At 40.4% G+C, this 25,110-nt stretch overlaps 1 protein-coding gene across 13 annotated transcripts in view; it reads right to left on the reverse strand.

Moving 5' to 3' along the window:
• The window catches only part of MITF (melanocyte inducing transcription factor), a 217,014-nt gene that overhangs the window by 108,647 nt on the left and 83,257 nt on the right, over positions 1-25,110 (reverse strand). For 2 of the 13 annotated variants that reach the window (XM_064593772.1, XM_064593770.1), the window contains exon 1: positions 18,284-19,503. The exons of 9 other annotated variants lie outside the window; for them this stretch is intronic. Coding sequence is in view for 2 of the 4 variants with exons in the window: in XM_064593765.1 (XP_064449835.1) it covers positions 18,284-18,296 (13 nt within the window). In the remaining 2 variants the exon portion in view is untranslated. Of the gene's footprint in view, positions 1-18,283; positions 19,509-25,110 lie in introns of those variants that run through there. 2 more of the 13 variants (XM_064593765.1, XM_064593766.1) reach the window with 2 other exon arrangements.

Below are 25,110 nucleotides of genomic sequence, written 5' to 3' on the forward strand. Positions count from 1 at the left end.
ACAAGACCCAGGTGGGAACCTACCAGAAAGGGAACTTTCTCTGAATAAGCAGGGCCTCCCCTCTGTTCTGGGAGGCCACCCTGACCATTCTTGCTGGTGCTGTGCTTCCCTTCCACTTGAGCTGTGGCCCCACCAAAGCCTTGCCTGTGCCTTTGACTTTTGGATCGATGGGAGGTCCAGGAACTTGACTCTGTAAAAAATTCAACAAATATTTTTTGAGCACCTACTATGTCCCAGGCACTGTTTGATATATTTGACATATAGGTGAATCCTTAGGACCTTATATCCTAAAGAGAGAAATGTTTTGGAGTACCTCTGAATGCTCAAATCACTTATTAATTTAAACAGACAATTTGAAAATTATGTGGCTTTGCAGTCTTTAAGCACTATCCACAATGATACTCCCATTAACAAGGATGTTTGCTTTCTAGTACTGGATCAAAGATCAATGTATTTTCATTTACAAGTGTGGCAGGCAGGAAATTTGAATATTTGGGAAAAATGACATCATGTCTCTCTCTACCATATTTTTAAAAAGTTGGGGGTTGGAGAGAAGACAGAATTCATCATATTGCCACAATGATAACTGTACCTTATATTTGCATATCACACCTTATGTTTAATCTTTTTTAACTTAAATAAAGACACTGAGGGACACTGAGTGAGGTGAGTAGCTTGCCCAAAGTCAAGATGTTAATAAGCAGTAGATCTGGGGTCTGAAATTCCAGAGCCCACATGCCTTTTTTTTATGCTCCTCTGTTCCAAGTTTACGTGAGCCACCCAACAATCACAGAAGCAAACTAATTCTATAATTAGAACTGTGCACTAGAGTCGCCTCTTTAGTGGTCTATGGCCCACACCCTACACCAGATTCTGAATTCCATGAAGGCATAAACCATGTCTATTTAGTTTACCTCCTCATTCTTGAACCAGGTACCATTCCAGAACCAGAGAAGGCGCCCAATAACTATTTGTCAATGGGCTAAGTGATTAATTAATTGACCATGGTGCTTTTTCTGACCACTTCTGACCATGATTTACCTTTAAAAAAAAGGGGTGGGGGATGAAGCATGCTTCCCTGCATATTTATGCCAAGCATGAATTAAATTAATGGCATTCATGAGAAGGGAACATAAACACACAATTTTTGTCCTCAAGTAACTTAATCTAGTTGGAAAAGAGAATGAGAAAATGCGAGATATCAGCAATTTATACTTGTTAATGGAAGAAGAAGTAAGGAAGTACTCAGAAAAGAATTATTCGAAAAGGCTTTTTAGGGGAAATAAGGCCTTTTAGAAATGAGGGAAATGATGAAGTTCCTTTGGCAAAGATGGTAAATCTTGAGCAGTCTGCCGGTGTGGGACACAAGATGATCTCAAATCCAGACACACAGACTCCACAATAAATAACCATGGAATTACACAGTGAGAAAAGTCCTTTCAAATTTCTTTCATCCCAGGAAAAGTCTCTGTTTGATGCTAAAATATGTCTTCAATCTCTCAACACTTGCCCTTTGTAATCAAAAAAGCTCCTTCCTCAGGCTCAGGCACATCCAGACAATACACCTTAAAGAATCTAACAGTTTTCTTCATTGTATTTATTTTACATGTACTTCCACTTTAATTTTCATTATATCATTTCTTTAAAATACATTCTTAATTTTTAAAGTCCCCACAGAGTAAGTGGGGGCAAAAGTCATAAAGTTAGCATGAGAATGGCTGAAATTTGGGAAATGCTGATTGAAAGAAATGAAGGATGTGCCAGAATCCTTCCGAGGAAACAAGATTAAACACAACCTAGAAATAGGGGCCTACTCTATTGCAATGAGAAGCTCAGAGCTATAAAGAATTTCAGTGTGATAAAGAAAATCACTTAGGGTTCTGAAAGCATAGTAAGTGGGCCTAGCCCTAATCGCTCACCTAACTGTGGAAAATGAGCATGACTCTTGATATGATTCCATACCGGAAGAGTGGGGATCTGGCCAAGTAGGACTGAGAATATCACAATGGAAGTGACACACCATGTTTGTTGACAGTGCCTGTAAACAATACCTCCATCCAGGAGGGGAAAAAAAAAAAAAAATAGGCAAGGCTGTTAGAACAAAATGTCAGGCATGCTTGACGCTGATGTTTCAATATATAACGACTCTCCTCTCTCGCTGTGAAGGTCATTTCTGCCTGTGTTACCTCCTAGGGCACAAATATAGCTTGTAGTCCACTTTTAGTTAGTTTTTTTTTTTTTTCTAATTTCATAATGAAGTACCAAGAGATTTTCAGTACACATTTTCCCCCCTAGCTGATAATACTTTCACACACTAGGTGGAGCCAACTTTATAATGCTTTGGGATTCACAGACAGGTTTGCGTTGCACTTGAAAAAAATCCATGCACAAAGTTATGGGAGAGCTGTGTACACCAAAATATATTTTAATTTAAATTTCTCAGATTTTAATTTTAAAAATCAAAGGTCCCATCATTTCTACCAATGTGCATATTTTCCATAACTTCTAAGCCCAAATCAATATCAAACTATCAATAATGCTATAAAATGTGTGTTTAAAATATGTGCATCTTATGGTTTATTGGCACTTTTAACTTTGATTTATTAACATGTACTTAATATATTTTTTTTTTAATGACAATCTCCAAAATTACATGCTTTTTTGTTTGCTTGGGGAGAAATGGAAGCAATTCATAAATGCAATAAGCATGGTTCTCTCATCAGGCCCATAAAAACTACCTCGAGGATAGGAGGGATTAGGGCAAAGAGAGATGCAGGTAGATAGAAAGTAGACTCATGGTCCATGGGAATTTAGAAAATAGTCACCAGCACTTGGTAAGAGGAAAAGGCCCATCTCCAGGACCAGGAAAGGTCCACTACCAAAAGACAAGAATGTACCACTGTCCACAGCCACCAACCTGGGGCTGGTGTGGGGCAGCAGGGAAGGAAGGAAGGTTATACAATGGTTCTCTCCCGTCAGTCATGGAAACTCAATCCTTTTCACTGAATCCTAACACTTCAGAGCAGTGGTTCTCAACTGGGGGTGATTTTGTCCCCAGGGAACACTTGACAACATCTGGAGACACCTTTAGCTGTTACAGATGGAGAGGCAGGTGCTACTGGCATCGAGTAAGCAGAAGTCAGAGATGTTGCTAAATATCAGATAAAAGACAGTAAAACTATCATGAAAAGCAAGAGAGTGACTAACCTAAAATTCAGGGTGGCAGTTAGGTTGGTGGGGGGTAAAGAGAAGGATATGATCAAAGATGAGACTTCTAGAATGTTCTGTGTCTGTAGATACAGTGGGGACATGTTTATTCATTTTATTGTTCTTTACTAAAACAACAGGTTTTAGATGTATTTAACAACCTAAAAAAACATTACAAAGTATGAAGTGTAAGGGAAGGGAAGACAGAGAGACAGCAAGTACAGGTCACTCATTAAGGATAACAGTGAACTTTGACATAACTGGCTAACATACCACCAGATCAGAGGTATGTTTTACTCTTTGTCCCCTTAACCCTCCACTGTCCAGTTACTTATCACATCTTTCCCGTCAACCACCAAATTGCATCTCCTCTGCCCTCAAGGTTATTCTGCCATGATTCAGCTCTGGCCTGGACTGCTAACCTGTTCTCTCTACTGCCCTCAATATATCCTACACTAACTACTAGATAACGCTTCCTAAAGCATGGCTTGCTGTTTTCATATTTTAATAAAATTAATGTGTCATCAACACAGAATATATGAATTTCAAGTTTCTTATTGAGACTGGCAATCAAGGCCCACTTACCTTTCTAGTCTCAACTACTCTAAGTATTCCAAGCACTACAACCAACATATTCATTCCCTAATCCTAGCTACATACTCTTGCTTGGGTTGTTCCTCTTGCCTAGAGTACCCTTCATGTACCCATAATTATCCCTTTCTATAACAAGTCATGTACATTCTTCAATAAAATGAAACAGAGATGCATTACCAAACGTTGGTGAGGAATGGAGCAAGTGGAACATTCAGACATTGCTGCTGAGGGTATAAATTGGAACAAAGACTTTAGAAATTTTTTTATATGCACCCCTATGTTTATTGCAGCATTATTTACAATAGCCAAGATATGGAAGCAGCCTAAATGTCCAATAAATGAATAAAGAAGAAATGATGTACACACACACATTCATACATACACAGATACACAATAGAATATTACTCAGCCATATGAAATGGATGAGATCATACCATTTGCAACAACATGGATGGACCTAGAGGGGACTGTGCTAAGTGAAGTAAGTCAACTGAGGGGTGCCTGGGTGGCTCAGTCGGTTAAGTATCCGCCTTTGGCTTGGGGTCCTGGGATCAAGTCGCACATGGGGCTCCCTGCTCGGCGGGGAGTCTGCTTCTCCCTCTCCCTCTGCAGCTCCCCCTGCTTGTGCGCATTCTCTTACTCTCTATCTCTATCAAATAAATAAATAAAATTCCTACAAAAAGAAAGTCAACTGAGAAAAACAAGTAACATATTTCACTCATATGTGGAATCTAAAAAAACAAATGAATAAACAAAAAGCAGAATCAAAAATATAAATACAGTGAACTGATGGTTTCCAGAGAGGATAGGGGTAGGGAGAGTAAGCAAATGAGTGAAGGGGAGGGGGAGATACAAGATTCCAGTTATGAATAAGTCACAGGAATAAAAGGCACAGCAGAGGGAATATAGTCACTGATATTGTGATAGCATTGTATGATGATAGATGGTAGCTACACTTGTGGCAAGCATGGCAAAATGTATAGAGAAGCTGGATCGCTATGTCATACACCTGAAACTAACATAATATTGTGTGTCAAATATACTCAAAAATTGTAAAAGGACAAGTGAACATATGCATACCTTATAATCTAATAATTCCACCTTTGGGTACATACCAAACAGAAATGGATATGTGTGTTCACCAAAACCATATAGCAATAATGTGCATGGCAGCACTACTCATAATAATGCAAAACTGTAGGCAAATCAAATGCCCATCAACAGAAGAGATAGTGATGTGTTTTTATATTCCATGGGAATGAACTATTGCCACAGACGACAACAGAGATGAATCTCACATACGTGTTGAGCAAAAGAATACAGACAGGAGAGTACATACTGTATGGTTCCGTTTGTATAGAGTTAAATGACACAGAGACATTATTAATCAATGGTATTAGAAGTCAGGATAGTGATTATGTTTTGGGGAAAGGCTGCCTACCAGAAGGTACAAGAGCGCTAGTAATGGGCTCATCGACTGGGTACTGACTACTTGGTGGAACCTGATCAGGCAATACACATAAGACTTGTACACTTTTCTGTAGAAATGTTATACTTCAATTAAAAGTTTATCGAAAAACATTTTAAAACTCTACCCATTTTTCAAGATTATTCCTTAACAAACCTCCTTCACTTTTTTTAAATTTTTTGTTTTTTTTCTTAAGATTTTTTATTTATTGGCGAGAGAGACAATGAGAGACAGAGAGCATGAGAGGGAGGAGGGTCAGAGGGAGAAGCAGACTCCCTGCTGAGCAGGGAGCCCGATGTGGGACTCGATCCCGGGACTCCAGGATCATGACCTGAGCCGAAGGCAATCGCTTAACCAACTGAGCCACCCAGGCGCCCCGCTCCTTCACTTTTTTTAAAAATAATAATCCATGATCCCAATTAGATGTATCTTCCTCCTCTACCTAAATTCCTATAAGATAATTACAACCCTAAAGTTATCTTATAGTTTTTTACGTATGTTTATCAAAATCCAATTGTGGGGCGCCTGGGTGGCTCAGTCGTTAAGCGTCTGCCTTCGGCTCAGGTCATGATCCCAGGGTCCTGGGATCAAGCCCCGCATCTGGCTCCCTGCTCAGCGGGAAGCCTGCTTCTCCCTCTCCTGCTCCCCCTGCTTGTGTTCCCTCTCTCGCTGTGTCTCTGTCAAATAAATAAATAAAAATCTTTAAAAAAAAAAAAAAAGTCCAATTGTTACACCACTAGACAAGTATTCCCTTTATGATTTCCCATAAAATACTGCATTATAGTAGCTCACCAATAATATTTATGGGATTCAAGTGACATACATTACCCCTTTCAAAGCAAGTCCACACTTCCGAGTGTTGGGTAAATGTGGCATTCCCTTTTTAAAATTGTTTTATTTGTATTTTTATACATGAAAATTCATCTTTTTGGTGTACAGTTCTTCAAGTTCTGAAATATACAGGTTACTATAACCACCACTACAATCAAGATACAGAACAGTTCTATGACCTCAAAACACTCCCCTGAGCTGCCCCTCTGAAGTCAAAATATCACCCACCCCCCAACTGCCAGAAAGCACCTAATTCTGTTCCCACAATTTTGTCCTATCCAGAATGTCATACAAATGGGATCAAATGCCTGGCTTTTGAGTCTAGTTCCTTTCCCTTAGGCAAGTACTTTTGAGAGCTTTCACGTTTTTGCAGCTCCTTCCTCTTCATTGCCACTTAGTATTCCATTGTATGGAAAAACCATGGCTTGTAATCCTTCCGCCAGCGAAAGGACATTTGGGCTGTGTCCAGTTTTTGGTGATTGTAAAGAAAGCTGCGATCCACTTTAAAGATTTTATTTTTAGTAGATACTTGGAAGCAACTCACTCAAGGTCATATAGTTACCAGTGATAAAAAGAAATAGTATATACTTTTTAAAAAAATGACTGGGAAAAGTAGGAGTCGACAGTATTTTCCCTTATGTCAATGCATCCAGCTCACAATTATCTTCTGTAAAGAGATTTTGAGCTATCTTTTCTATATTTAGAGCACATTAATGGGGCCAGAGTTTGTAAGTAACCAACTAAAGCACTTTTCTAAGGGCGGCTTCTTGCCAATGTGACCCTACGGCCGTACTATTAGAAATAATGTGTATGTCTTGGTCTGTGTACAGCTATTCATCAGTGCTATGTAAATAAGTGAGGATGCCCTGCTGGCTTCTGTCTTTCATCTGACTTACTGGACTCTCTTGTAATGCACAGAAGGGACAGCAAGTGACAGGCTTGGCACTCATGAGCTCCAAAAACCTGTGAGCACAAGGCCTACTTCAACAATTATGCAGAAGGGTGGCTACAATTGCACTTTTTTCTGTTGATTTAAACACAAAAAGCATATGTCTAAATCCTTGGGGGCAGCGTGGCTACATCACAAAATTTCCATTAGCTGGCATTTTGAGGGGTCTCCGTCTGTGGAGCCTAAGCCACTGCACAGCCAAGGTTGAGGCCATGGGGAAAGGGTGTGTCCAAGAACAACATTTCTGGGAGGCATCTGAGCTGCACCTGCCACCGTGGCCAGAGGAAGCATCTTGGTTTTAAGCTTTTAAAACTCGAGAGTGGCATGATAACTCTTTTTCTAGTACCTCCATGATAGTCACTAGAAGAATCATGAGAACCTCGTCCTTCAGCCCTTTTCCAATGCTCTTAAGTAACAATAGCAGCTAAGTATGGAAAGTATGCTATGTACTCTTGTACTAAGCATTTCCATGCAGTACCTTGTTTTAATCCTCAATAAAACCCCTCTAACTTAAATACTATTAGGATATCCCTTTTACCAATGAGGAGAATGACGCTCTGAGAGATTTTAGCACTTGCTGAAGGGTTTGCAGAGAAGAAATTTCATTCACGACAGTCTGAATCTGATCGCATGTTCTGAACCCAGAGGCTCTATCACCCCATGGCCTGACCAGTAAATACATTCATTTATTCACAAACTCAAAACATCTATTATTATATCCATCCAAGGAAATAAATATGACTAAGATATGCTTCTCCCCTCCAGGTGTTCATTACTTGGGGGAGGGTGGAGAATCCTATAAACAGTAATATCTTAACCTTTTTGGTCAACTCCTTTCCTGAGACTCACATGAAAACAGCAGGTTCTCCAGAAAAAATTCACACAGGCAGATACACAAAACTCAACCAAATTCTTGAGCCACAGCCTAGGAATCCCTGGACTACTTAAATAGCTGACTATTAGCTGCAAAGGGTTTTGGTTAAGATAGGAGCAAAGTGTTGTGTGAGCTCGAAGGAGAAAGCCAGGGCACTGGAGTCCTGAAGACTGAGAGGAATTTAACAGACAAAGGAAGGAAGGTGGGAGGGAAGGAAGGGGGCTTCTATGGAGAGGTCCTTACTTCAGAAAGCCTGGTGCCAGGGAAAAGATGTAAAGACGAAAGAGGAGGAAAGCAGGGAAATAAGTAGCAGGACACTGAAACAATCCAGGCAAACTTCCTCTTTCTAGAAACAATGTGGTGAGAATAAGCTGTGAGCCCAGGCTCTGAGGTCAGAAAAAACTGGGGTCAGAAATAACTGGGTTCAAATCCAAGGTCATTCCTGTCTCACTAGCTGTGCACCCAGGGGAAAAGTATTATGACCCCCTCTGAGCTTCAGTTTCCTTTTCTGTAAAATGGGGATAAGGAGAGCCCCAACATCTCAGGCTGTTGTGAGATAACCCATGGAAAAAAGCATGACAGGCACTTGGCACAAGACCTGAAATGGTGCGAGCATTCAATACATGGCGGTGGCTATTACTACCAAGCTCGTCATCACCATGGCCTGATGCTAACTCGGCCCCGCAGAAGGAACTGCTCCATAACAGCAGTGGAGCTGAACTCTTTCATATGTGTTTGGGTCAACCTGCTACATTCTTAGACACAGGAGGTGCTGCAGAAGGATCTCTGCCCCCCAAAACTCCCAGTGCCAAAAGCCACCTCTTGAAACACTCTCCTTGTAAACTCACACCTGATTTCTTATTCTTATTGATCACATCAAGACATGAGAGGCATATTAAAGAGGGTTAAAAAAACAGAAATTATGATGACTGTTGGAATATCTATGGTGGGCTTGTTTTATATTTGTCACATCATCACTGTCTGCTCTTCAGTGAGAATAGAGGTCATTATCAACAGCTAAAGAGATGTTACATGCTGTTGTCATTACTGTTGTGTCCATAACAAGAGTCTGAGAGCATACATTCTTGCAAAGCCCTTCTGCACCCAGTTCGTCTTTGTCACTATTCCTGGTATGGTATTACTATGCAAAAAGAAGAAAATGGTACAAATATTCTACTCAGTTCTTAGTCACCATGTGTTCAGTAATATTTTATTTTAAATTCTTCATGTGGTCTAGGAGCTAACATAAAAGTAATATACTGGAACCCATCCATGAATGCTCGAGGAAATGTGGAGACTATTTTGTTTTGATTCCTCAGCCATGGCAATAGACAGAACATTCATGAAACCCTTGCTCTTAAAAATGTTCCATGGCCAGCCAATATTTGCCATAGGGATACTGCCATATAGTCAGCACTGGAAAAATGAAGTCATGAGAAACACAACCATTCCCATCTTCCCCCAGAAAGCTGGCCAGGATATCTGCTTCTCTCTCGGCTGTCTAGGCTGACACCATCCACAAAAATCAGAATGTTCTCTCACTTTAAAACACACAAGTCAAAGGAAAATGTAGGGATTCCAACGATCCTTCCTGAACCCAACAGACCGTTACAAATTCACCAAGCTTCCTTTCAGCTTTAAATTTGTTCTCCTGCAAAAGCACAGTAGTACATGAGTTCATTCCCTCAAAAACAGAAATAAGCAGTAGAAAACCCAATTGTCCTACAGCAAGCAGAAGAATGTGTTCACAAAGTGGGGACAGAAAGCGAGGAATCGAGGCCGATGAGAAGATAGTATTTCTAGCACATCATTAAACCGAACGTGGCAGGAAGAGCTTATAGGCTGCGAAGCCAGTGGAATGCGATTCTGACGGAAAATACCCAGGTCTCACCAGCACCAAAAGAAGATTCATGTTACAAGGAAGGGGTCCCCAAATGGCTTTCAGGAAATCTGATAAATTCTCAAGAAACTGAACCAAAGCATTCTTTGAAGCATACACAAGAAAATGAGAGAAGTGTGAGTGTTGGAGACCTTTCTCTCCATCCAAAACCTGTCAGATGTGAAAGAAACTTCTATCACAGAGAGCACCATCAGTTACCAATGCCTCAGTGCATTCTCTTCATGTTTCTATTGCTACCGTTGCTAGTTATACTCTCCTGTAAGCAGCACATTCTGTGGGGTTAGGGACACAGCCCCTGGACTCAAACTACCAGGCTTGGCCACTTCACCGCTCTAAGGCTCCATTCCCCCATCTGTAACTGCGCTTAGCAACTAAATGAGTTAAAGCAAGTAGGACATTAGCACTTGACACCATTGTCCATTGTAGTCTTTTTGATCTTCTCTAGCTCCAGTGTATCTTTCTTCGGAAGGAAGTAGAAGGTACAATATCTTTTCAGTGTGACTCCCACAGGGCTTATAAGAGTTGGAAAATATATGCTGGCTTTGATTTTATTCACTCTAACAGCTATTTATTAAGCTCCTACTATGAACCCAGAGGTACTATGCTAGAAGTTGGGAGATAGCATGAACACCAGATACAACAACAAAGACATAGTCCCTGCCGTCTGCCTACCTCCCAGTGCATTGGGCAGGGGGGCACAATATTTAGTTGAATTTGGGGAACTGGCCCCCTATTGATTAGGCTTATGCCTTTAAGAGGAAACCTTCAAAGAATCCCAGGTCTCTTTCCTGGGTCCTAATAGTCCCCAATTGAGCTCTGTAGATGTGCCTTGCTAAGCATAGAGAATACTGACTCACCATTAAAGAAAAATTCCTAGTACACATGCTTCCCAGCTGGTCATGTCATTAATGTATGGGACTGTGATATATACTTAGCTAAGACCCTGCTTTGGAAATGCTTTATATGCTTTTAAAGCCATTTGTGTATCCATCTGTTAATTGGACATATATTTACCAAGAGCCAAAGACCAGATGTGACCTTGGGTAGAGACTGGAGAGAAAGTCATGGTCTTTCTCTAGTATAGAATCTTAGCGTTGTAGAGACGAGTTCACAGACGGGGTCCAGAGGGCAAAAGCAACTGACCCTAATTCCTACCATTAGGAGACCCAGCACTGAAATAAAAGCCACATCTAATGCCAAATCCAAGCATGTTCCCTTCTCCAGGATTCTGTTCTTGCTACTGTCCCCACAGCCCACAATGCTCTTGCCCAGACAGCTGCATGGTTCCTTTGTCATTTAGTTAATTCACCTCTCGACTCAGAAGGAACCTCAGAGGCGAGGTCCAAGCTATCAGGCTCAAATTAAATAGGGACCCCTCCCAACTTTATTCTTCTTCACAGCATTTACCACGGCTTACCAGAAAGTAAACTCCAGTTGGGCACGTATTTTTGCCTGTTTTATTTACTGCTCTATTCGTAGCACAGGAACAGCACCTGGCACAGAGTCAGTGCTCCATAAATATTGTCGTAAGAATGAGCCCAGTGTTCCTTTTATCTCCATCTCTATCTTTATGATACTCCTGCTGAGGAAGCTCACAACCCTGAGACTGAGGGGGAGAGGGGCAGTAAGAATTCAACTCATGAAATGTGAGTGTTATGAAAACAGCTGATGGTAGTGAAGCACGTGGCATGCGACTATGGCAGGTAGAAAATATGCCTAAATATGAGATATACTTAAGCAGCAAAATGAGTTGGGATAGTGCCTCAACATGGGATTAAATAACAACGGATTCCAGATGGAGAGTCAGAGGTTCAGGGTGATGGCGTTCCGCCTTCGTGTCATGGAGCAACAGAGGTGGGAGGACGTGGTGAACAAGACACAAACCCATCCAAGGGCGAATGTTGGCTCATTCCTATCGGGTCTTCAGATTTCTCAAAGGAATATGGAAATCATGGGGCACCTGGGTGGCTCAGTTGGTTAAGCGACTGCCTTCGGCTCAGGTCATGATCCTGGAGTCCCTGGATCGAGTCCCGCATCAGGCTCCCTGCTCGGCAGGGAGTCTGCTTCTCCCTCTGACCCTCCCCCCTCTCATGTACTCGCTCTCTCTCATTCTCTCTCTCTCAAATAAATAAATAAAATCTTTAAAAAAAAAAGAAAAAAAAAGGAATATGGAAATCATGAATCATATGTGAAAATGAACATTTCCACATTAATTTAGAGTTGTGTTCAACACTACTTGGGCCAGCCTAACATCTAACATCAAGATTCAGACCAGTGGCACCTACTGTCTACTCTGGCCACTTCCCCAGGAGCTACAGCAGTGCCACATGTAGGACACGGAATGATGCCCTCTCATGATCTTTGCAGTTGGCCAGGAACCACCAAGCAGGTTCGTGGTGTCCTAATCCTCCCACTTAGAACTGAATGAACAACTATTCTCACATATTTAGCTTCTCAGTTCTTAATGCAAGATCATGGAAAGGCAACCAATCTTTGGTACAAAATGATGTTTCTCAGAGTCTCTCTGAAGAATTACAAACACCAAATAATTACAGAGCTTTGAAGGGTACTAGAATCAGGTAGGCACTAAAATAAGTCAGAGAAAGAACTTAAATCATTTTAAACTCCTGTCAGACAAAAAGTTAAAAATAGGAGTGGCTTTTCTCTCTTCCGATTATTTTTTTTTTTTTTTTTTTGACAGAGAGACACAGCGAGAGAGGGAACACAAGCAGGGGGAGTGGGAGAGGGAGAAGCAGGCTCCCCGCAGAGCAGGGAGCCCGATGCGGGACTCGATCCCAGGACCCTGGGATCATGACCTGAGCTGAAGGCAGTCGCTTAACCAACTGAGCCACCCAGGCGCCCATCTCTTCCGATTATTTTTTTTATCTGTTTCTTCCCAAAAGGACTTAGAGCTGCTTATGTAAAAGCACACAGCATGAAGACGAAACAACAACAGAAAATTAATGCATGTGGATGAAGGAAATAAGATGAAGGAAGGATAATTCAAGAGAAAAATATAATGAATTTAATAAGATTAGTATATAAAATGCAAGTAAGAGTCGGCATGTTTGCCAGAGGTGGGTCACAAATCACTTTCTGAGCTGGGGACAGAGAGTCTAATGTCTACAGGGGCCAAGCAGTTACAGTAAAACAATAAAACAAACTGAAGAGTGCCTGTTTTATTTTAAGGAAAATGGCATTATATTACTAGCTCCCAAGGTTTCCATGGAGACGTGTGAGCCCAGTGTTACCAGATCTGATTTTTCAATAGATGCTGGAAATTCAAACATACTTGTGTGAAATCTTCCCATTTTCCAATGTTGGCAAACTAGCTTTTCTTTTGGCTAAAAAAAATATGTGTGAGCTAAGGAAAACATGCCTCTGACCATAAAGAGGAAGAAGACATGATCAGTTACATGACTAACTATACCCATAAACTAACCCAAAGCTGCAAAGAAGTACAGTCATTTGTGGTATCAAAACCAGAGAGACACTTCTCCCAAGAGTCTAAAGAGGACACTGCAACATCCACAAGATAAGCACCCCATACAATCAAGATTTATGAGGCTCTATCTTATAACGACCTTCAACAGAAGCTAAGGGCATAATACTAAGTATAATTTAGTAGAACTAACTGCCAGGGTGGACAGGTGGCAAATTCGCAGGGATAGAGATTTCTGCTGGTCTCATTTATTTCAAGTATAGATTTTACAGATTTCCCTTAATTTTTAACCAATTACCCTTTTTGACAAATGTAAAATTCTCACACCTTTCTTTACTGTTATTTCACAAATCAAAGCAAAAACCACCTTGGAAAACAATTTTTCAAATGGCATTCTCTTCTTCCCTCAGTGTTTTAGAGTATCCAAAGAAAGGATGAAACCTCTATCCTTCAAACTGTAACCCCCATAAATATTTTTTTTCACAGCAGCATTTGGTAAGTATTGAGTAATACCATGTTCAAGGTTAGATTCCCTGACTAGGACCCAAAGTGAGGTATTCTATGGGGCCATTGGGTTCAAGGCAATTCACTTTAATGGACAGTCCATCTGGCAGTGGGACTGAACTTTGTGAATGCTGCAGAAGCTGGCACACCTCCAGTCACTGGCCAAGGAAGGTTACACACATAGGACCAAATGTCTCCACAAAAAGAGCATTGTTCTATAGCTGTCCCAGGTCACGAACAAAAGGACAATCAAATTCTATGCCATACAGCGATGTTCCATGGAATCCCTGGGGTGGTGTGGATAGAGAGGTTGGATTCCAACCTGGGCCCCTGACGTACCTAGAACTAGTGCAGCTTTATTTCATCTCTCTCAGGTACATTCAGTTCTGCTAGAATGCTTCTTTCTAAAAGGCAAATTTGTTCAGTTGCGACTGTTACATTAGAAAACAATTTGCCCATAACTCAAATGAATTTTGGTTTGCTGTGCATTGTTTTGTTTGCAAGAAACACTAGGTGAACACAAAAAATGCACCCAGATGAATCAAGCCATGTAGGAATACACACATCCACACACTTCGAACACCTACCAGCTACCGTAGTTTACCATGCACATGATGCACCACACCCATCCACTTCTAGAGGCACAATTTTCCATTGATTTCAGATAAGCTTCCTTCCACCTCTTCTCTGTAATGTACAAGCTGCAATCCTTCTCACACCCACTTCCACAAGCAAACACCAGGTCTTTTCAAGGCAAACTACCAAGTTTATTGCTGTATTTATATATATATATATATATATATATATATATATATATATATATATATATATATATATATATATATATAATTTATTTATTTAACCATTTAACAAATGTACAACTGTCTACTGTTTTTATTAGGTTCCTATCTTTTCTTCTTTTATTATGTCACTGACAAAGTTTGTGAGTGTGATACCCCTAACCCTCTTTTTCCTATAGACTCCATGATTTTGCTGAGCCTGGTGATTTTTTAGAAATGCGTATGTTGTGTTACAGCAGAAACAACCATCCTAGACTCTACAGAAAATATTTGAAAAAAAAGGACTTTTCCTAGAATGTAAGTTCTACTCAAAGCTAACATGCTCTGAACTCCAGGGGACACCATTTACATCATATTTTATGTGTATCCTTTTTATGATCAATTAATTAACCTGGCATTCAACAAATAATTATGTGAAGCCTCATATGTGTCATGAAAGTACTATGTTCCAAAGAATGTACTTGCTCACTTTGGAAAATTAAAAGAAAACCAAAAAATGCATAAAAATTAAAATCATTCACCATCTTAAAATGCAAACATTTTGATGTTTTTCTTTTCAGTCTTTTTTCTTTATTTATGTACTACTACCATTCCTACTATGTATGCTACTTCATCTGACCTATTTATCTTAATTTGGCTTAAAAATTGACTTGCCACTTCTAAATCAAATATGCTTATTTTTCTAGGTGAAAAAAAAGCGTTGCCAAACTGAGTCAATCACTTAACATTAAATGAGCACACACTATCTGCTTAGCACTATGCTCTGTGACACACAAATTAGAATACTCAACAGACTGTGTTTAATAACCAAAAGAATTTCTTTAACTTTCCAAATTTGGCACAGTTACATTTCTTGCCCTTAAGATTAATCACTATTTTCATTTGAGTTCTAAGATTTGTTAAAAATATAAATTATATAAATAGCACATTTAGAAAAGAAAATGGACTTGTATTATTAGTTTCCTGCAAATTATAGCTTCAAGAATTGTATTCTGCCCTTTTCTCTGTCACCTTTTTGAATACTGTACCACCAAAATTACCTACACAAAACAAAGTTGCATTTGAATATTTCTAAGTAGTAAATACACACATTAAAGTCTCATGAAGACTGCCTACTAATTTTCCCTCTTTATTTTTTCCAGCAGAATTATTTTAAGATTTGATTTTTTCGTGAATATAGATTTAAGAGTTTAGTAAATTATGTGTAAGATATGGATACACACACATGTATATATGTGTATGTATCAAAGACTGTGCTATATATATATATTTTTTACATGGAAGATTCAGATACATATAAATATATGCATGTATTACATGGAAGATACAGATATATAAGTGCAAGATACAGACAGATACAGATGTATATATACATGCATATGTATATGTATGTATGTATATATCAATCAAAGATCAGGCTCAAATATATATATTCTTGAATTTTCTCCCCTACAAAATGTAAAATATGTTTGCCATTGTATCTGTTTAAGCTAAATTCCCTAACTAGCAACAAGCAACTAGGAGTAAAAAGCTGTTTGGGATTTCATCCCCTCTTGCCCTGTGATGAAATGCTCATAAACACCAAGAAATGAGGCTAATAGGACAAAATCAAAAGAGGCTAGATAATCCCTAACACACACAATAATTTTCTTGGAAATCATCGATAAATGATTTCACTCTTCACTTAAAATGCGGGGGAAGGGGTGCTTGGCTAAGTCACTGTTCAAGTTGCAATCCAGGTATAGGAGGGAACATTGGAAAAAGTCACAAGGTTACATCTTCAGGTGCCAATCTCCACCACATTTTACTCGTGAAATGAAAAAGACAATTGTCTTATTATTATAACAATTTTGGGGGAAGGTAGTAGTTAAGCCTTCAGTCCCGATTCCTCCCTGTGTGTGTGACATGATGGATGAAGTGTTCCAGCTCACCCTGGGCTGTAACTTTTCTCAAACCTCACAACGATTCACCTTGTTTTATATATTCCTGGGAAGGCTGTGTTTGAGAAGGGATGAAAGTGAACCCTGTAACTTTTCCACCAAAGCACCCCTCACAGCACAGGAGACACACCCTTGCCCGGAGGACTGAAAGCAAGGCCTAGGAGTAGGATCTGAATTCACCATCAGTACAGCAGATGTCTCTTTGCAGCCTCAGACTTTATCTCACATTCTATTCCATGATATATTCTTGCTTTTACCAGCAGGAAAAAAATTCCTAAATAACTGACCAGTTGGATTACTGCAACTTTTGCTCCCCTTCTCCAAATATTCAAGAACTACTGATGGTCTGGAGAGATGAGCCCCATTAACCTCCTCCAACTTCATGGAGCCCTTAGCAGAGGTCTTCAGACTCTGCGGGCTATAGATATTTCTAGGTGACACATACAGCACTAAGGACATGGGTGCTTTAATTTTTAAAGTCTATTTTATTTTACAGTCTCCCAATGTGAGTGTTTTCCTTTTTTAAAAACATCAATTGATATACTCATTTTTATGTATCAGTCTTTGCTGAGGTAGGACTACATTTAGAGCAAGGTCCATTTTCTCTTTCTTGAGTACTGAACATTAATGAACAGAAATCTTGAGGCAAAGGCCCTTCTGAGCCCGCAGAGATGTCACTGCCACTCAGAAAAGCTATCGGCCACCACCGACATGCCCCAGCCCTCACATCACAGTGATCTCCGGCAGCCTGAAAGCTGAAGGCAATGGGGAGAAGGGCAGTACCTCTGACCCCTGGCTGGCCGAGGATGCAACTGGGCTCTTCCACTCCCTCCAGCCCAGGCTCCTCTGTATGCTCTTCCATTTAGAGAGCTAGTCAGACCCCTATTATTCATCAGAGTGTCCTAAAAAGATACAAGAAGATAAAGTCCTCGACTGGGCTAGGCACCGGAAGGAAAAAAGCAGCCACAAAATGAAAACTGCCTTTTAAAAGTAGCTATGGTTAAACATTTAAAAAAAAAAAAAATCACATGCTTTTGCTCCCCATACTATAGCTAATGAAAGGGGGCATTTAACATCCAGTGGGAAAAGCACTGTTTTTATAATTTCAACAGCAATTACTACAAAGCTCATTTGTAAGAGCTTGGCGAATCCTCACTTATTCTGACCTCGAGAACCAACATTCTCGGGGGTTAGAATCCAGGGACTTATTCTAATGTTGAATGTTCCCCCCAGTCCCTTTAAGAGGAAAAAAAAAAAAAAATGAACTTCACATCGACTGATGCATGACATTGTTTTAATCCAAAAAAAAGTGCAGGTTGAAACCATTATAACATGTCATAAAGCATCAGTAATGGCCACTCAGCAATAGCTAAACCATTTTTAAGGTCATAAACAAGCACATAAAATGTGCTACACTAATTTATTGGAAACATCCTCTTTAAGAGAAAGGGTCACAAAGGGCTCCGGCTCAATCACATTGCTCTCCTCAAGCCAGCCGCCAGCCGCAGAACTTACATATATGACCTTTGCAATTCCCTTGGCAAATTCTTTCAGCACTTGGGCATTCCACTTTCAAACTTAGGGGGAGGTTAGGCAAAGCTATAAAAATCAGCAGCAGGAACACTAGAATATGCTGGAATAGGATAAATGTCTTTCTCGCAGAAGAAATACAGGCTCTGTTGATTTACAGAATCCAGTGCAAAAAAAAAAGGCAACTCGTCAGACCTCCTTCACCACTTATATTTTAAACCCAGAAAAGCAAAATCAGACTTACCCTGGGAAGCCATCCTATAGGCTGACTCAGAAAAGGAGCCTGTTGACAAGCCAAAAACAGCTACAAACCAGTGCTCCAAAAACTCGCTGGGTTTAATCCTCTCATCCACCTACTAACCCCTGCTACTACGTATGCATCTGGCTTTTGTTAAAGAACTTCTGCAAACGTACAGCGGATGAGTAATCGTTCAGACTTCGTAAAACATGCCAAACCCATCACTCATAACAGTAGTTTCATTTACTCATCACATTTTTGAGTGCCTTTATTTTATTTTTCTAAGCGAAATTAGTGCTTTTTGCTGATGCAAATTCCCTTCCACTAAAGCATGCACCCATCTCCCAAAAGGCAGTAGGTTGCCTGGTGTGTTCCTAACTTTCTCTTCGTCCTTGTCAGCAGTGGGTAGTGTTGAACTCAGACGTAAAGGCACAGCCTGCGTGACAAACTATCTTTTAAAATTAATATTACCACTATTTCCCCAAATAAATAAAACCTCCAGCCAATTCTACTTTTTTTTTCATTGAGAAAGGCAATTATTTTATCATAATAATTATTAGAAATCCGAACAATAGGAAGCATAAATTCATCCCCCACTGATTCCCCAACCAATCCCTGCTCTGAGAGGTAATCACTGTCAAAAGCTTTTAATAAATCATTCCACAAACTTCTACTTAGATATTATACATGTGTATTCACACAAACTCTTGGGGACTGATAGCTCTTGGACATCAGAATTTTCTAGATTTTATAAAGGTAACAGTACATACACAGTATAATATCCCCAGTGAGATGGGGCAACAGCTCATAATCAAGTACATTAATATTTCTGCCGGGAAACATATGAATATTCCACTAAGTGAGATAATAAAGACTTTAAATAGCCTCGTGTCATTTCAGGTCAGGTAATTCTGCCAAATGAAGTAAAAAAAAAAAAAATCTTCACTATTCAGAGACTTTTGGATTTCAGAATTGAGGATAAGGGACTTCAAACCCATAGCTTTTCTCCCAGCTACTTGCCAAATTTTCAAGACTTTCTTTTTATTCCAAATGTTCATTACAGGAAATTAGAAAAATATACATGAATAAAGTTAAAGTCACCTGTAAAATCCCACCACACAGAGAATTGAGTTTTTATTCACTAATGTATCAAGTGCCTCCAGGGTGTACAGACTCAGGACCCTATGGGCAGATTAAAAATATCAAAGCATGGGGCGCCTGGGTGGCTCAGTCGTTAAGTGTCTGCCTTCGGCTCAGGTCATGGTCCCAGGGTCCTGGGATCGAGCCCCGCATCGGGCTCCCTGCTCAGCGGGAAGCCTGCTTCTCCCTCTCCTACTCCCCCTGCTTGTGTTCCCTCTCGCTATGTTTCTCTCTGTCAAATAAATAAAATCTTTAAAAAAAAAAAAAAAAAAAAAAAGAATGTGCAGAACTGTACTCCAGTGAGGAAAGAAGCAGCTACATCTGGAAGGTGTAGGAGTGTGGGGTTTGGCTGTGTGGTTTAATGGTCTGTGCTAGCTGGGTCAATGGTGCAAGCTAGTGTCTACACCCAGAAGCAGCTACATCAGTGTCCTCACTGGATCGGTTCTATGGTGTGCTGGGGTATGGCTCCTCACTACTCAGCCCCAGGCTGCTTCACTGGCCTCCCAGGGGTCAGAGGCTCCTGAATATTCGATAATAAACTCTCTTTCTACTTCAACTAAACAGAGTTTAGTTCGTTAATACAGTGAAGAAATGTGACTGCTACAAGGAGGAAATCTCTTTTAACAAGGCAAGGCAGCATGATGTAGTGAAAAGAAAAGACAGATAACTGAAAGCCAAAGAGAGCAGCTTTCAAAATTTGACTCATATTCCCACCCTATGCCAACTGTCTCTGAGAGCATGTGCAAGCTGATTAGTTTAGTCCAAGAGCAATTTCCCTATCTGTAAAGGAATAACATCCACCTTGCAAAACTGGTCCTGAAAAAGAAATGAGCTCTTTCATTTATTCAATCATTCATTCTGCCAAACACTTTGTTGAGCTTCTATTATGGGATACACACTATGCTAAATATCAGGTACTAGGGTGGCCAGATGTAGCAAATAAAACTATCAGCCACCAAACTGAATTTGTTTCAAATAAACCACAAATAATACCTAGTATAAGCAAGTCCCACATTTGGGATATACTTCTACTTTAAAATGCCCTATATTAGGAACTTACATATATTAAAATATTACTTGTTTTGCTCTAAAATTCAAATTTCTCTGGTGCCCTATATTTCATCTATCCTATATTTCATCTCAGTAAAGAACAGTGCACCAAAGAGGCAGAGTCCTTGTTGCCATGGACCCTCAGTCCAGTACTGGGGGTTGAGAGAAGGCAGGTAGACAAGTAACAAATAGGCGCAACTACACAATGTAAATAGAGAAAAGAGCTACAAAGGTGATAAACTGAGCATTAAGATGGAAATAAAGAGGAAAGTATATTTAATTAACAGGATTATTAAGGAAAGGCTTGTCTAGGAAGTTGAATCTGAAAGGAAGATCATGCTGAAGGAAATAAAAAACTTCACAGAATAGCAGAAGATCCTGCACAAGGCCTAAAACACAGTAGATGTTCACTTCAATCTTTAGCAGAACTAGGACTTCTATCTCTCTTGCTCACCCTACATCGACCTTGACCCTGTGAGGTGCAGAAAGATGCTAAGAAGGGGTTTAAATTGACCACCAAAGTCTTCCTGCTTCCGAAGGTATAGCAGCCACCCTCAGTCTAAAACGTCATGAAAGGGGCGCCTGGGTGGCTCAGTTGTTATGCGTCTGCCTTCAGCTCAGGTCATGATCCCAGGGTCCTGGGATCGAGCCCCGCATCAGGCTCCCTGCTCAGCGGGAAGCCTGCTTCTCCCTCTCCCACTCCCCCTGCTTGTGTTCCTTCTCTCGCTTTGTCTCTCTCTGTCAAATAAATAAATAAAATCATTAAGAATAAATAAATAGGGCGCCTGGGTGGCTCAGTTGGTTGAGCGACTGCCTTCAGCTCAGGTCATGATCCTGGAGTCCCTGGATCGAGTCCCGCATCGGGCTCCCTGCTCGGCGGGGAGCCTGCTTTTCCCTCTGACCCTCCCCCCTCTCATGTGCTCTCTCTCTCTCATTCTCTGTCTCAAATAAATAAATAAAATCTTTAAAAAATAAAAATAAAAAAATAAAAAAGAATAAATAAATAAATAAATAAATAAATAAAATGTCATGAAAGACCCCAAGCCAGAACTTCCCAGCCCAGTCCTCCTGAATGCCTGACCCACAGAGACCACAACAGATAATAACATGAAAGTTATTTTTTTTCAATCACTATATTTTAACAGGATTTGTTATGCAGCGATAGTGACCAAGCGTTGGCAAGAATGGGGAGCTTCCAGAACACTCAGACACTGCTGGTGGAAGTGTAAACTGGGACAACTGCTTTGGGAGACTGTTTGGCAGTGCTTAAGAAAGCGGAACATACGTATACCCCATGTCCCGCCCTGGCTTCCACGGCCAATGGCGCTGTTGCAGTTCTGATTCTAACCAATTCCCACACGATACCCACCCCTCCTTTCTCTGCTGGATTTGCAACACCCCCTCCACCAATTAGGCACAGTCCCCAGGTTAATCTTTCTAAAACTCAACTTTCACCATGCCATTCTGCTGCTCAAAAAGTTCTCCATATACAGATACTTAATAAACCTTTGCTGATTGATTGTAAGATTCAAATCTGGGGAGTTTTACTAACCTGTCACTGAGGGAAAAAAGACAAAAAACTAACCCAGGCATTCAGAGATTTAGAAGGCAGCTCCTTGAAATGCCCTCCAAAAAAATTAAACCTTGGCCAGAAATCGTGATCGTTGTGAAATACGTGTGTGGAAATACGTCTCAAGGAACCACGCTAGTTAACTATTGCTATCTATTCAAATAGAATGTTGCACAAAAGGCTGAGTGCTACATGATGGTGACAGCCACCATCACACTGCACAGCAAAGAAGAAGTTTCAAACCTGAAAGGTCTTCCAGTGCACAGCAAGGGAGAAAAACAGTTGCTTCCCAGCATGGAAGAGGAAGAGGTGGGGTGGAGGTCGAGGAAGGGATGGGAAGGGAAAGGAAGACAACCCTTAATCTCCTCTACAGTTTCCTGCTAATGCCCCACTCTCCGATGATCATCTGGAACTGTATCATGGGTGGTGGTAATCATGGGTGGGAAAAAACATAATAACTGTAACAATTCCCATTTGCTCTGTGTCTGCCATATGCTAGACATTATGCTGAGCCATAAGACACATCTTTATCAGCGTTATTGCAACCAATATTTAGGCCAGGCCCTGTCTGATCCACTTAACAAGTCTCATCTCATTTCACCCTCACAGCAACCTTGCAAGGTTATATAAATGATCATTCCCATTTTACAGATGAGGAAGCCAGGGGATGCTAACTTGCCTAAGATCCTATCTGTGAATGCTTCGAGAGCCTAGGGTCAAGTAAGATTAAACAAACAGCAAAGAATCAGCAAGAAAAAGATGAAAGCGTCTCATGGGAATATTCAAAACTTGGAAAGAAAAATAAAGAGATGCACTAAAAGCCAATTTATAGCAACACAAGAACTAAGGTTCACGAAACCATAACCTAAGGGATGGAGTACACACAGGGCAACATGAGGAACCTCAGCTGAACTGGCCAAATTTAAGCTCCATATTGTACACTCTGAAAGGGAGAGTCAGATCCCAAATTCATTCATTTATTCATCAAATTTTTAATGAATGAACACCTACTGTGTGCCGGACATTGTTCAAGTTGCCCAAGACATAGCAGTGACCAAGAGGCAAAAATCCCTGTACAGCATCCGTGGACAATAAACTCCATAAATAACTAAGCCACAAAAGATGTTAAAGGAGTACAAGTAAAGCAGAGCAAGAAGCATCAAAAGGACTAAGATATGGGCAGGAAACGGATGCAATTTTAAATATGGTAGTCAGGGTAAGCCCAGAGGGCGACATCTGAACAAAGGCTTCAAGGAGGCGAGGAGATGAATTCTGGGGATGGCTGGAGACCAAGCATTCCCGATGGGACTGTGCCAGGCATGCTGCAGCAGCCGTGAGGAGGCCAGTCCAGTCACTGCAGAAAACCCCAAGGGACAAAATGAGAGGAGATGGAATCAGAGTAAATAATAGGGGCCAAACTACAAATGGCGCTGCAGGGCCCTGTTGACCAATGATTCTTCAGCCTTAGGGGTCACGAGTCCCTTGCAGAAGCTGATGGAAGTTGGGGCACTTACCCCAGAAAAATGCACATATACAAAATGCTGCTCTAATTTCAGAGTGTTAACACCTCCCCGGTGCTTCATCCTGGACTCCCAGGATTGGAACACGGTCCTGCAGAAGATCATAGTTCCTCCTGCTGGACCAAAGAAATGCACTCGATATGAACCCCATTTAATGGCATCCCAAAAGGGGACAGCGATTCAGGACAGTGAACAAGCTCCTCCAGTCTCTGAGGTTTTATTTGTTCCACCGTCCTCACCAATCTGGGGAGGCCACACTCAAAAGCCTCAATGGCCCTAAGGGAAGCCATCCACATCTGTCACCTGGGGACTCTTACTTTGCCAGCCATAGCATTCAGACACAAAGCTACATCAAGAGTGATCTTAATATCCAAGTAGGGGAAAGTACGCATCAGAAGCCCAAGTGCAACTGGATGACACCTGGAACCAATCAACCACCTCACAGTCCATGTGCGTGTATACATACGTGTGTGTGATTATAAACATTTATATATTTTAATTCTTTTCATATAAGCTAAGAGAGCATGATTATACATCTGTTTTGTTACCTCTGAACTCCCAATGCTTAGAAAAGTACCTGGCACACAAGAGATGCTCATTAAATGATGGCTGAATGAATGCATAAACCCAAAGAATTACTTCTTTGCAAATCATTCCAGGAAATAAGCGGATCAAAATGTCACCATGAGATGCACAGAACAGTTATGCTGGAAAGGGTAGGGAATATGGCTAAATCAGGGATTAGAAAAGCCCATATGCTATAAGACCCACAGTATTCCACGTCATAAAGCATGTCTATGGAATATTAGAAATTATACCACCTTTCTGCCACAATGATAGAGGCTTTTCACCAATGGTTCTCAAACCAATCGTGTCACCAGTTTGTCTGTTTTCCCAAATACATCACAGCCCAATACTTTTGTAAAAAGCAAAATAAAAATGAATTCTTAGACAAACAAAAAGAAAAAACACACACACAGATATGCAAATCCAAGTTTGTATCAGATTCAAAAGACCTAAAATTGCTCTGTTCAATTGCTATAGACATTTCTAAACACTCTCAGTTTCTGTTCTTAAATTACTGCAAACCAGCAACACACAGCTCATGAACCAGTCCAGCTCATGGGTCACACTTAGAAGAGCATGAGTCTTCAATCATACACACATCTATACACACACATGTGTGTGCATTCGCATTAGGAAGTCCAGTATTCAAATGCAGATGCAAATATTTTTGCTCTCCAGCTGATAATAAAATTCTTCTACCTATTAAATTTCTGTCAAATATTTATTTCAACTATCAAGTTCACGATGCTCATAATATCAGACTCCAAGAATATGTTAATATATTGACTAAGCCCTACTTCAAATCATCCCAAGATTTAAATAAGAGAAATTAGGATCAGATTGTTCATTTTATAACAGATCCCACATTTAGTAAAATAATTATCATAAGATTGACTTTATGTACCTAAATACCATGGTGATTTTAATCCATTTGCAAAATGTAAACTTTATATATTTATCTTCTATATTTATGTATCTGCAGCTTT

This window comes from Mirounga angustirostris, unplaced genomic scaffold (genome assembly GCF_029215605.1).
Source record: "Mirounga angustirostris isolate CCGP_5_RB_7025 unplaced genomic scaffold, mMirAng1.0.hap1 SCAF_1, whole genome shotgun sequence".
Classification (NCBI taxonomy): Eukaryota; Metazoa; Chordata; class Mammalia; order Carnivora; family Phocidae; genus Mirounga; species Mirounga angustirostris.